This window comes from Rattus rattus, chromosome 1 (genome assembly GCF_011064425.1).
Source record: "Rattus rattus isolate New Zealand chromosome 1, Rrattus_CSIRO_v1, whole genome shotgun sequence".
Lineage (NCBI taxonomy): Eukaryota > Metazoa > Chordata > Mammalia > Rodentia > Muridae > Rattus > Rattus rattus.
In genome coordinates, this window is record NC_046154.1 from 171,812,359 (window position 1) to 171,826,536 (window position 14,178).

Consider the following 14,178-nt stretch of genomic DNA (forward strand, 5'->3'; position numbering starts at 1 on the left):
AGCCAAAAACTCTGACAATCTGGGCCAAGACTCACCTCTCAGTAAAACACTCCCTATACAAAGTAGGCACATCCCCCTAAGCGTGTGATTTCAAATAGTGCACATCTGAAAGACGGAACAAAGAGCATGGTGTGCATGTGCACTGACCCCTGTGGAATGGACAGAATACATTCTTTAACATCTAACTCAGTTTCTCCGCCTGCATCTGCTGCTTTGCAGTTACTGAAATAAACAGTAAGCACTCAACAAGTGGGCATAGTAAGGGAGGAGACAAAAGCTATTTCACTAGCAGCAACTCTTCAGTTACCTGTTTTATCCTAAGCAGAGTTTAAAGACGCTTCGAAGTTTAGCTAAGCATAAAACAATAAATTTCCAAAGGTACCACAAAGCTACTATAGGACCCCGTCTCAGTTTAACTATGAGAGAGACAGAGAGACAAAGACAGAGAGACAGAGTGACAGAGTGACAGAGTGTGTATGTGTCTGGTGTTTACTACAAAGCAGTCCAGGGACCGGATGACTACAGAGGGAGTAAGGACACAAATAAAACATTACTGGCCACAAAATGCCCACAAGTGTCAGGTAACGAGTAACATGGTTAACAGTTAAAGGGAGTTCTTCTCTGTGTATACAGAGAGAACATATATATACAACTATTTAAAACTTTCAATTAAATACTTGTAAATGACAAACTTAGAAACAGCGAACTTTGTAGCACCTTCTAAATATTAAAAAAGCTAAAAGTAGAGTTAAGGAAGTCCTGACCACACTTTCCTGAGATAAATATGTCTATTTTCTGAAACTACAAAGAGCTACCTAAGGGAACACCGATTTTAAATAGTAGGTTATTTTAATTACTGTTTCATTACCAAGTTTAAAAATATGCAAGCAAAAATATCATCAACAGTGGCAGCCAAACACTGCAGAACTAAGAGGCTGAGCCCTCAGCTCTGGTTACTGAATTCCTGAACCACACACATTTTCCCAAAGCTCTTTAAAAAAAAAAAACCCTGATGACAAAACTACACTTGAAAAAGAAAACCCTCAAAGACTACTTCATTCAAAACAACAGGAACACATGAAAAAATAAGGAAAAGGCAACAGGAGTCACGAGTCTTTATGTGGAAAGTTTCAGCTAGACAGTACCTACATTCCCCAGTGCACCCCACTTTGACTCTAAAGCTTGGTAAACAGGGTGTGCGCTGCCCATTCTGTAAATAGATAAAATATATTCGCTTACCTTAAGAGACCGATGAAGTCGTTTTGACTTTAAATCCCAAATATTAACAGTGTTATTTAGGCCTCCACTTGCCAAATACATTGATGTAGAATTTAAATCGACACATGTCTGCTTTTGCTATTTAAACAAACAAACAAACAAACAAAATTAGGTTAACAGAGCCCAGAGAGGACCAACCTTTAGCAGAAGAGCAAATGTGCTGAGTCACGGCCATCAAGATGCTTACACTTGCAACCAAGTATTTCACCTCTGGTCACCCTCATGGATCCAAAGCTTATTCATTTTCAGATGTCAAGAAAACAGCAAACCTCACCCAGTGAGTCTCAAGAACGACCCAATCCCAGCCTCAGGGGCTAGGGCTGTGGCTCAGTGGCTGACGCGGAGCAAGAGTGAGGCTGTAGGGAATCCACCACCAAATACAAATGCACTCATAGCGAATGAGCAAAGCGCCCTGACCTCAGACAGCTGAGCCTGGGCACAACTGATCAAGGGAGAGCTGCTGAATAACCTTCAGTTCCTTGTTACCCTAGTCCAGCCTATCAACGAGGCCTATAAACCCTACAAGAAAGTCACATGCCTCCCTTCACCTAAAGATATTATTACCACTGACCCAAACTTTGCCCAATGGTGGCAGCAACCTCCTAGCTAGTTTTCCTGTTTCCACTCCTGGTTCCTAAAAGCCCATCCTCCATAAATAGAGGATAAAAATAATTATTAAAAAAAGAAAGCAAGCCAGAGCTGGGTATGAAGGTTTTCAGTGGCTCCCAGGCATACCTACAAGAAACCCAAACCCATCAACCTGCAGGTAGAGCTGTCTGGGCCCTGCCCTACTCCATCACTTGTCCTCTTCTTTCTCATGCACTGATTCTCCACCAGTAATGACCTTGCATTCCTAACACAGCAATCTTCTAACTGCCTCAAGGCTTCTAAATAGTTGTTCTCCAGACCCAAACGTCACTGAACCAGTACTGATGGCTCTACCTGGTCAACAGACAACACATGTTACTTGTGAAGCAACCTCCCTTGGCCACTTAGTGTAGCTTTCTGAAGCAGTATTCTACTTAGTACTCTGCAAAATACCTTTCCAACACCTAGGCAATCTTTGCTCAGTTTACAGTGTGCTTGAAATCAGAAAGTCAGTTTCTTAAAGATTACAACTATATTCACCAACATTACAGAGCAATGGCTAAATTCAACAGTTACCAAGCTATTCTCACAGTAAGTATGTGTCACCCTGGTGCCACTAGTAACATGGGAGCTGGGTGCCTTGGCAGTGCTTCATTTAACTGAAGCAGAGCGGAGCTACACGAACTGTTCTTACATTCAGCTGAATGCCATGAAAAACAAACAAACACACACACACAACAAAACAGGCGACACAAAGCTCAATGGAGAGACCCAAGCTGTGTAGGCTGAGGCAAGTCCCTGAACATTGAACATAAGCGAGCAGCAGAGCTGAGCACCAGATGAGAACAGACCGCAAGTACTTTCCTACCAGAGAATCCGGCATCCCCAGACCACGCTCTGCTCCAAAGAACACTTACAGTCTGTCCCCTTGCCTCAGGCCCACTGCACCAATCAGGATGTCAGCACTGGACCAACAGAATCAACATCAAACACAGCCAGAGCAGCTATTAATGCCCTGGTGGGCACCATCCCGGAATGAGCATGTCTGAAGGGGTCAGCACCATTTACTTTAGAATCTACTTGCACTGCAAATCCAAGTTTCCTAATAACCATTAAAATTACTTTTAAAAGAAATAGTTAAGGATGGTTTCCACCAAGATTGATATATTTGGATGCTGTCATAGGTGCAATTACTGTTAAGGGTTGAGAATAAAACCCATACTTAAGACTAGCTTACCTTATTGATAGAAGACCTTTTATTTTAATGTATTTTAATGCATCTAATGAACTTAAATAATTAATAGAAATTGTATGGTATTATAGGAATTCTGTACCTACAAAAATATTAAAACATGATTTTTTTAAATCTAAAAATGCGGTGGTTAAATTTCAAAGTTATTTTGTAGCCCACTATAGCCATGATAACATCGTTAATACCAATCTGTCCACTTCAAAGAGGAAATACACAAAATTAAAAACAAAACCAGGAACCTAAAATTTCATTGTAAAAATAATCTTAAAATAAGACTGGTGGAAATTTCTTTCCCCAACTATAAAGGCCCAATAGCTGAGTGGCATGTGAGTTAACAGAGCTAGGATCCCAACAAAATAATGACTAGAGCCCTAACATGTCACAAGAAATTCCTAATAAAGTCCTTCATTAAAAATCTCCCTGCAAAAAGCTTTTATAATGCAGCACATTCAAAATTAGAACTCTGGTGTGCATTTCTTCACCCACTTTATAATGTAATGCCTTAAAGTGGGAAAGGCCAAAATTATACAACTGAATGGGGATATTCACTGAATGGGGATATTCACTGAAATCACCTGATAAAGTATTAAAGTATAAAATAGAATTTGAGGTATAAAAGTACCCAGTATACTATTTTTCTTTAATGGGAGGAGTTGGGCTTGGTTAGCTCATGCCTTTAATCCAAATACTAAAGAAGCAAAGGCAGGTGGACCTCCATGGCTTCCAGGCCAGCCTGGTCTAAAAACCAAGTTCCAGATACTAAATAGTAGCCAGGACTACACAGGAGACAATGTCCAAATAAACAAACACATAATCAAATAAGTTTAAACAAACAAATCAAAACACAAGTGGGCAGAGGTGCTAAACACTGATCTGAAAACTTAATGCATGAAAGCCCAGCCAGCCAGTTGTGAAAGGAAGAACTGATCTGACTTTAATATGAAATTCAACAGCAGCTGGCTGGCCACTCCGGAAAGGACCCAAAAGTCCCAAGATCGCTGTCACTGCTCTCTTGAAGAGTTCAGTCTACCTACTGACCAGGGGCAGTCTCTTCCTCAACTTTCCTTAGCCCAGACTGCCTCAAACTCCCACTGTACCTTTGTCAGACATTCTCTAAGCTTTCACACCTGGGCTGGAAGTGAAATTTAAGTTTACAAAAGAAAAAAGAGAATAAAAAAAGGGAAAAGGCAAGAGCAGCAAAAAGGAGCGACCTTGTCGTTAACTGTCATTCTCTACATTCTCTTTGAAGAGTAGCTTTCTGAATGTGAGGATGGAAATGAGGAGACCAATACTGTCCTGAATAAACTCACAAAACAAAAGAATGAAGAAATATCCAGCGAGAGCTTCACTCATCACTGTCACTGCGTGCTGTGGCCCCAAGCCTCCCTGAAATCTCCTATCTCCCCCAGCCTTAAGGAAGGCAGACCAGACCCCTGAGTGCTGAGCGCTCAGCACCTGAAGCAGAAGGCTCCCTTCAGAACCAGTCTCTGCTGCTGAGCCTGCACCCGGGTCAACAGGAACAGTTACATCATGAGGGTTCACAAGGTCAAGTCAACCTAGTGACCCAGTCCTGCATGGGCAAAGGGGAAAACAGAGAGAGTGCCTTCTTAACGAAATCCAAGACCTAAACTGCTCTCCGTGAATTCACTAAAATCTCATCTAACAACCGTTTGGTAGGCACACGCACTCCACCTGTCACTGTACTATTCAGAGTTTGGATGAAAATGTTTTTAAACACAAAGAACCATAACAAGTAAGTCACAGTCACTTAAGCAAACTGAGATTTTAAACAGTTTAAAAAGAAAGTAACTTACCCCTTCCGCAAGCTCCAAAAGTGGAACGGGCTTACATTTGCAACTTGACACCACTATTTTGTCACCACTGGAAGACGCAGTCACTAGGAAGTTATCTAAATGAAGAGTTAGGAAGCATCAAACAGTCCATGGCACCCACAGCACCCAGCTATAGTCCCAGGAACAGTCACGCAGGCCAGCATGGAGACAAGCACACTAATGCAGCTCATACACCAGCTTTCAAAATACACCGGCTACCAATGACTAATTCCTTTCCCAGGACCGCAGGAAAGAACCTGCCTTTTGAGTATGCTATCATCTGAAAGATACTTAGCCATGAGAAACACTACTGGCTTCCCAGAGTGGGCCAGGTCTGCTTTTACCCTTGCAGACGGGAGAACGTGAGAAAAGCAGCAGACAGATAGTAATCTGCTTTCTCATACACAAATACGCTGAGGGCTACTTATTGATCAAGTGCTCAGTATCTGCTTCAGTTAGAAGCCAGTATCCACAACATTTTCCTACTTCTTCCGACTGAAAAATGAAGACTGCTATTTTCTCAGGACTAGAACCACTGTTGTGGTGATCAACCATGACTATATTATGAGTGAGTATTACAGAGCATACGGTAAACACGATTGAGTGAGGTTAAATAAAAACTATGTATGTTATGCAAATGTAAACTATTTTAAGTTAATCTCAACTTAAACTTTTAATTATTTTACTCTCTATAAATTATACATGAGCAATAAGTAAATACAAAACAATGTATCTCAAACCAAAATGATTAAATAATTAAGAATAAGAGTCCGGTTTTGAAAGCCATAGCATGTTAAAATATCAGAGTGCTTAACATTTAACATTTAACGTGTGCGCACACCCACACGTCACACTTCAAATATGGAAGTCAGAGGACAATTCTCAGAAGCCATTCTCTCCTTCCACCAACAAACAGGGTTCAGGGACTTCAGCTCATGGGGTCCAGGTAAGAGCTTCCTTATCCTTTGACCCATCTTCCTATCTCCAGAACATAGGATTTTAAACTTTCAACTTTTAGTAAGCAGAGTCTGTGCATGGAAACAATGGAAGCATCTAGATAATCTTTACTGTATTCTTTTGACATTGTGCAGAGTATTCTGATATTTTATGACCATGCATTGGAAAAAATTCTTGGGAGCTTCTATATCCTAGAACGACCTTCAAACTCTGATCCTCCTGCTTCCACTTCAAATGCTAAGATTAGAGGTGTGTACCACTGTACCTAACTTAAAACCATGCTTACAATCAAACCTAGGGCTTCACCCATGCTAGGCGAGCTTCAACCAATGGAGCAACATCCCCAGACAAAATATTATTTTAAAAGGATAAACCAGTTTATCTAGTTTGAAGCATGTCTGAACTCCACTGGAGTCAAGGGTACAGTACCATCTTCTACCCTAAGAATGACGTCTCCAAGGAGCACTTAAGCCAATCAACAGGAACCGATGTCATAAGAACAGAGTCCAAGTCTCACCGGCTTGTGGACTATCAAGTGAATCAGCACAGTGCCGAAATCCAGAGCTAGTCGCCAATGCCCTCTCTTCTAATGCAACCACAGGCTTGCTTTTGCATTCCAGGTATTGCCTATCTCTGAAGTGAGCAGGCCCTGGTAAGTGTTGAGTGGAGCTCCTCTATCAACTGGAGAGCAATCTACACACAACATTTCTAGGGGAAATAAAATCACCTCTACCAACACAGTGTCACCGTGAGAAGCCACTGGCTGCTTCTTCTGTTTACCGAAGAAAAAGAACCTCAGAAAGTTAAGAAAGGAGAAACCAGTTTCTTGTAATTTTAGAAGACATAAGAAGTATGGAAACCAAAAGAATAAAGAAAACTAACTTCCCTGGCACCTCATGCTGATGCTGTTCTTGGAATTTATACACCGGGACCCTGACTTGCTGTGTCTGGAACTCTTGTTCCTCAGGAACGACTGAACCACAGCCTCATTGGGAGTGCAGATACCATGAGGCTCTCTGCACAGAAATGAGACAGCTTCTCAAAGTCACACAGCACTACCTCATTGCCACACCAACCATTGAGGAATGTACTCGTCAACGCCAGCCAGCTGTTGGTAACAATCCCCAAAACAAAATTAGGCAGAAAAAAGAAAACCACATCCTATTAAGAATTCTTTCTTTTCTTCAAGGGACCCAGAAAAAAAAAAAAAAAGTGAAGCTGTAAACACAATTAAAACCTAAAAATAGTGAAGACCAGCTTCAGACACTTGCCACTCTCCTTAAAATAGTTTCCACATGACAGGCTGGAGAGTCCTTCACCGTCTGATTAATAGAGCATCCAAGTAATTGGTTTTACTGCTCTAATGCAAAAACTGAGGAATGATCAAGGGGAAAATGTAATTCAATAAGAAAAGTTGTCATTTGTTATGTATGTGTAAGAACAGGCATTTGAGATTAAAAAACCCTAATATGTTTGTTCATAAATCGGTCATATTTTAAAGCCCTGTCAGATTCCCTTTCATCGGGGGGAATATTAATACTTTGATACTGGTAAAAACCAGACAATTCTTAACACTTGATGGTTGTTTCAAAACAGTGTGTGTTTCACAGAAGATTCATTTCTAGCATACCAGTGTCAGAGTATCTCCACATCGAGAAAACTAAGAGCACGGCATTTAGTGGTTGGGCAGTAGAGCCCAGGAACACTTCCTAGCATCCCAGGAAAGCCCCCACAACAACGAACCCCCCAACCCTCACCCCAAATATCAACAATGTATGATAAACCCTAACTTTATTTTCCCCTCATTCCCCATCTGAAGCTCCCCAACACAGGGAGTATACCAAGAGGCAAAGGGCAGGAAAGCTCAACCCATTTTGTCTATTGCAAAACCATGCTGTTTTCATCCCGGGTGGAAGAGACAAACCCAAGGGAATCATCAGTAAGATGTGAATGACACACAGTGACTTTTTAACCTCCTCCCCGTCCTGCTCACTGATATCCACAATCAGATTCAGAAATATCCAGATGGAGATGAACAAGGCCACTGTAAAGTCTTCCAGGTGCACTGCTATTCTTCCCTAACTAATTCCACAGATTCAGTAACTGTGGACAAATATGACTAATTCTACCGCCTGTACCTAAAGACAATAATATTCGGCAAGTTTGAATGAGGTTGAAGTGGGTTGCAACTAAAAAAAAATTTTAAAGCAAATCAGCAGAGAAAACTACAGTACATGCATATATACTGTTTTTATCAGTTTCTTTTTTTTAATCATAGGTAGCTACACAAATATCTTTATGGGCCAACACAGTTTCACTGATCATTGAAAACTAATAAAAAGTACTTTTTTTTTTAAAGGATACTATTGCTGCTCCAACAGATTGAACTGATTCCATGCGGTGACGTGTGGGGGTTGAATTTATCCACCAATGTCAGAAACGAAGCATCCCATATTTTAACATCATCTCCTGATGAGGCAAATCTGAGGTTTTCCTGCATGGCTGAGCCTATAAAAAGTTTAGAACAAGGTATTTAAAACGCAGTTAGGGAAAAGCAAATTTTAAAAGCTGAAATGCGCCTGATCTAAAGGCAAGGGGTGTTACTTGTCCTTTTCTGTCAAACAGCACGCACAGTAGTACAAGTGATTTAAACAGCAGCCAATCACATCCGCTTAGCTCATCCTTCCTAGAATCCCCTCGGCAACCTCCATAAACCCAACCTCCTCATCCTGCCTTACAGGACAGGAATGCCTGCATGGCTCTCCTACCTCTCTTGCCTGAGGCCGCCAGATCTGACACTGGCTTTCTTCATGTCCATGAACCAAGCCAAGCTCATCCTCGTCTTAGTGTCTCTGCACCTGCTGCCCCGCTCTACGTGGAAAGCCCCCCCACGCCCCCCCCCAACCATCTCCTTATCATTCGGTCCTCAGCTCAAAACTCTCTGCTTCTAAAAGGTGGGCTCCCCAGGGACTTCGGCAAAAACAGCCCTTTATCAGTGCTACTCTTATTCCACCACCCGATTCAATTTCGTTAGCAGAACTTCTGTTGTCTTCATTGTTCCCATAACGATGCCTGCCTCCTCATGAAATATTCCTGACCCATACTAAGTACTTCACAGAGAAATCTACTAAGTGTTGTTCTCGTGTATTTTTTTTTAATGTATGAGCCTGCCTAGAAGTCTGAATCCCGTTGTGCCAAGTTTTCCAAACTCTAAAATTAACAACAAAGGAAGCTGCCAGTGCATATCCTAATACCAAGTCTTGGTCCAGGGTGGTCCAGGGCCTCTCACTTTTCTGCAGTGTGACATTCCAACACATACATCTGACAGAGTGATGCCAAAGCCAAAGCAGTGTAGACAGAAAGCAGAGAGGCTGCTCCAAGCACTCTGAAGGGAAGGCAGCAGGTACTGTGGAGCACAGAGTACTTAAACATGCACAGGAGAGAAGAAGGCAGAGAAAGATATTCCCACACCCTGGAGGGGTGCTACAAGAGCCTGTTATTATAAGACTGGCAGTGGTGGTGGTGCAGGCCTTTAATCCCAGAAAGAGGCAGGTGGACCTGTGAGTTTGAGGCCAACCCAGTCTGTGGAGCTGGTTCCAGACAGCCAGGGGCTACACAGAAAAAATCCTGTCTCAGAAACAAAACAAACAAGCAAACAAACAAACAAAAAAAAAAAAAAAAAAACAAAAAAAAGTACTATATTATTATCCAATTAAACTGTTGATAATACAATTTATCCTATTGCCTATGTCTAAAAAACTAATTAGTATACAACGAATTTGAAGTGAGTTGCAACCAATATATATATATATATATATATATATATATATATATATATATAAAATCAATGGATAAAGCCAAGGCGCAAGCAGATGTACTATTTTTTAATGTGTGTTCCTGTGTGTGTGTCTGTGTGTTTAAATATATTTTTATAGGTCAACAGTTTCATTGATACTTGAAGTCTAATAAAAAGTGGTTACTTTCTTTTAAAATGGGATGTTCCTGTTGCTCCAGCATACTGAACTGATGCCATGTGGTGACATATGGGGGCTGAATTTATCCACCAATGTTACAGGCCAACAGCGGTCACAGACACGCCCCTATATTATCAACAATGCACCATACATATCTCTAATGGGTTCCAGAGGACAAACTAACAAGGTACCATTGATTCTCAGGAGGGAAAAAAAAAAAAAAAAAACTAAAGTTTAAGGAAAGGATAAAACATTTAGCCAGAAACTCCTATGATTTGTTGTGCATATTTTGGGATACAGTCGTGTGGTGGTTCCATGTTAGAATGGCCCCTAGTAGGTGCTGCTAAAAAACGTGTAGAGTCACCTGTTGAGTTGTAGACAATGTTTCTATTGGGTGACTGAAGCATGTACACTATGCCTCTTGTTCCCGGACTCACGGAAAAACACAGGGTAGAAAAGTCGAACTCTTAAGAGCAGTAAACACAACTGCAAGATGTTGCTACCATAACCCAGTGTGGTGCAATGGGTGGATCAAGGTTCCCCGAAAGCTGAGTTAAGCGACCCGCACAGCTTCAGAGATGCTGACTTCACAAAGTCGTCTCAGTTCCCTCGCTTGGCTTCTGGGATCTGACATCAGTCCCCCGAGACGATCCCGTGAAAGAAGAGCGACAGCGACCAACTGCACACTCTGCTAAAGAAGAGTTCTCTGGGGTCGCACCCCTAGCCCAGGGCGGCTGCGCTACGCAGCTACAGGAGAGTCAGACCCGAGTGTCCGGGTGAGCGAGCAGCCCGAGATAGTTCGGCCCGTAGGTCCCGGGCCCGCGACCTGGTCCTGTCCCGTCCCGGGCCACTCACCGCCGCGCGCGCCCGCAGCCGCCCAGCGTAGGACGGAGGAGGCTGACTTCGGGGTCCCCCGCCTAGGGCTGCGGTGCTCACAGAGACCCCCCTGTCAGGCGGAACCTCACCTCTCAAGCGTGGGGCCACAGGGGGGCCAGGCTCCACCCGCTCTTTCGCTGCGCTTCCGGCTCCCGCCTGGACTGTTAAACTTAGGCGGCCGGAAGTCCCGCCTCACATGACGTCACGGAGAGGCGGTGCCGCGAGCACTCCACCAGCGCTTGCTGGGTGGCAGCCCACGCTGGGGTGGTGCAGAGGAAGTTTTCCTAGCCTGTAGCTACTACTCCTTTGTTGCTCATTTGTTTGTTGTCTACTGTGTGCCAGGCACCTAGTTAGGCTGTGGGTGTGCACTGCTGGGTTTAGCCTGAAGGGACAAGAGATCAGTCAATATGCAGGTCTCTGGCCTGATGGAGATTACAGTCTAGTGTAGGAAATTAGTATTAACAATTCTATAGAGAAAGGGAAGACAAAAGACCGGGAGTTCCAGACGAATGCTGGCTAACTCTCAGTTCCCACAAAAAGGTGTCACAGTTTTATCACAAGAACACTCTTAATAAAGGCAGTTAACATGGATGTTGGTTTAAGAGAGGATATATAGAAGAGGGAGCCATGGAAAACCACGGATTAAACATCTGATTTAAAAGAGGTGTAGTGGTACGTGTCTTTAATCCCAACACTCCCGGGAGGCATTGGGATCTATGTGGGTTTGAAGCCATCCTGGTCCACAGAATGGGTTCCAGGCGGTTATACAGAGAAACCCAGTTTCAAAAAAGAAAGAGGGGAAGACATGGGGGAGGGAATTGGGGTAGAAGTGGGAGAAGGAAAGGAAGGGAGGCGGGAGAAAGGGAGGGGAGGGAAGCGGAGGAGAGGAGAGGCTCATCTAACCCAAAACGAACACTAACTCTGAGAATAAACCCAACGGTGACGTAAGCCTCTGAGCTAGCCATCTTCAAATGCCAAACGTCACATGCTGCGATCAGTTACATGAACACCAGCTCAGTGGTTATTCTTTTGAGGGAATTTGTCTCATGGTAGAAAGGGGCCGATGAACTGAGTTTTCCAAAATTCTTGCTAAAAGATTGCTCTGTTGACAGTGTTCAGTGTTTACAGTGTTGACAGTGTTTACTTCCATCACTGATAGGGGGTTTCTATGGAAAATGTCACTCCTTGGTCCCAGGTGTACACAGGATGTGTTTCTGAACTGCATACATAATGTCCCGGTCACCTAAACTCATATCACAAGCAACTGGAAACCTAAGATATGCCAATCCCCACTCTCAGGAGAAAAGGAAGTTCTCTATCCAGCCTCTGGAGGCTGGTGGGGAGCAACCAAAAAAATGAAGACAGCAAATAATATTGCCTTGTGGAATCTGCAGCTTCCTTTGATGTTATTATCTGATTTTTGCCTGGGATTTGGCCCCAAATGTTGAGAGCCGAAAAAGTAGAGTAAGGTAGAACTGGAACGTAAAAAAGAACGCTTCGAGCAGAAAACACACATTTCTAACACTGAAACCAGCAATGAAACTTAAAACCGGGATCATGTGTTAGGGGGAAATGTAGACGCCAAGACTATTTCTGTATTAAAAGTGAGATATTTCGTAATAAAAGCAAATAAGAAGTTTCTTTTCAACAAGGACTCTTAAAGGAACAGAAGTGATAAAATACATATACATCACATACAAATACATATACACATACATATATCATATACATATACATATACATATACATATACATATACATATACATATACATATATATTAGTATGGCTTACAGGCCATGGTCCAGATAGTTCAACAATGAAAAGTCCAAGAATACAGTAGTTGTTTAGTTCACACTGCTGGATGTCTCAACCGGTCTTGAACATATGTCAGAATCCCGAAGAAGTAGGCTCTATTACCAGTGACGGAATGAACTTGCCAGTAGGAGTGAGAGCAAGCAGGAAAAGAGCAAAACTCTTGTTCCTCGAATGGGATTCCAGGAGAAGGTGTGGCACAGACTTAGGGCGTGTTCTCTGAGATTGAGTGATTCTGATTTAAGGTGGTCTTGTGGCCTCAAGTGATCTGGATTTAAAGGTAGGTCTTCCTACTTCAAATAATCCAATTAACTAAAAATCCCTCATAGATGTGCCCAAATGGCTTGAATTTTTAGTCCATACCAGATACAGTTAACAGCCAGTAGCCATAACAGGGACCTATCTGTGGTTCTTGTTGAAAATTTTAACAGAATTCACTCTTATCTGGGGGGTTGGGGGGAACCACATGCATGCTGTAAAAGATTGGGATATCTATCTGCTGCATTCACAGAGGACTCTACCCTCCCCCCAACTATTGCAAGATTACCATTCTCTTCAACAACATATCTATAAGAATAATCAAAAGGATGAAAAATTAAACAAGTTTTAATAGGTTTTGAAAAGAATGTATCTCACAGACCAGGTTTTCTGATCCTAATAATGCTGGACATAAATAGAATATAATAGAGAAACTAGAAAAGTTCCAAACATCTGAGAATTAAACAACTTTAACTTCTAGACAGCCCTGGGACAAGCTAATAATAAATTCAAAAAGATAGAAAACATTTAACTAGATGACAAATAAATGCAGCGTAAAAATCAAGGTACGTTTGGCGAAGTATATCTGTAATTTCAGTATGCTAGGGGCTGGGGCAGGAGGATGGCAGGCTCGAGAGTTGAAGCTCGAGGCTAGCCTAAGCAACTATTAAGTTCTATCAAAGACATAAGAAGTGATACCAATAGACACAACCATCAGGAAGAATTGCCCTATGGACAGAGTTGCAAAATACTCAACAGAATACTTGCAAACTGAATCTAAGAACACATCAAACAGATCATCCATCATAATCCAGTAGCCTTCCTCCTAGAGATGCAGGGATGGTTTAGCATACAGAAATCAATCAATGTAATACACAATATAAATAAGCTGAAAGAGAAAAAAAAACACACGATCATCTCATTAGATGCCCCCCCCCAAAAAAAAAGCCTTTGAGAAAATCCAACACCCCTTTATGATAAAACTCCGGAGAAATTAAGGATACAAGGGCCATGCCTAAACATAATATAGGCAATTTACAGCAAGCCTATAAACAACAGCAAATTAAATAGAAAGGAACTGAAAGCATTTTCACTAAAACTAGGAACAAGACAAGGTTGTCCACTTTTCTCCATCTCTAGTCAAGATAGTACTTGAACTTTTTAGCTTGTGTGGTAAAACAGCTGTAGGTGAGCAAGGGGATACAAATTGGAAAGGAAGATGTCAAAGTATCATTATTTGCAGATGATATGATGGTATATATAACTGACCCTAAAAATTCCACTAGGGATCCCCTCCAGCTGATTAGCACTTTCAGCAAAATGGCTGGAAATGAGCCATTAACTTAGAAA

At 42.2% G+C, this 14,178-nt stretch overlaps 1 protein-coding gene across 1 annotated transcript in view; it reads right to left on the minus strand.

The window, feature by feature from the left end:
• Nedd1 (NEDD1 gamma-tubulin ring complex targeting factor) overlaps window positions 1-10,940 on the minus strand; it is a 40,829-nt gene extending 29,889 nt beyond the window's left edge. Inside the window, exons 1-4 of the mRNA XM_032911464.1 lie at window positions 10,847-10,940; window positions 8,272-8,415; window positions 4,933-5,027; window positions 1,240-1,356 (exon numbers count right to left, since the gene is read on the minus strand). Of these exons, the coding sequence (XP_032767355.1) occupies window positions 1,240-1,356; window positions 4,933-5,027; window positions 8,272-8,407 (348 nt within the window). The 5' untranslated portion in view covers window positions 8,408-8,415; window positions 10,847-10,940. The remainder of the gene's footprint in view (window positions 1-1,239; window positions 1,357-4,932; window positions 5,028-8,271; window positions 8,416-10,846) is intronic.
• Between the last annotated feature and the right edge of the window lie 3,238 nt (window positions 10,941-14,178).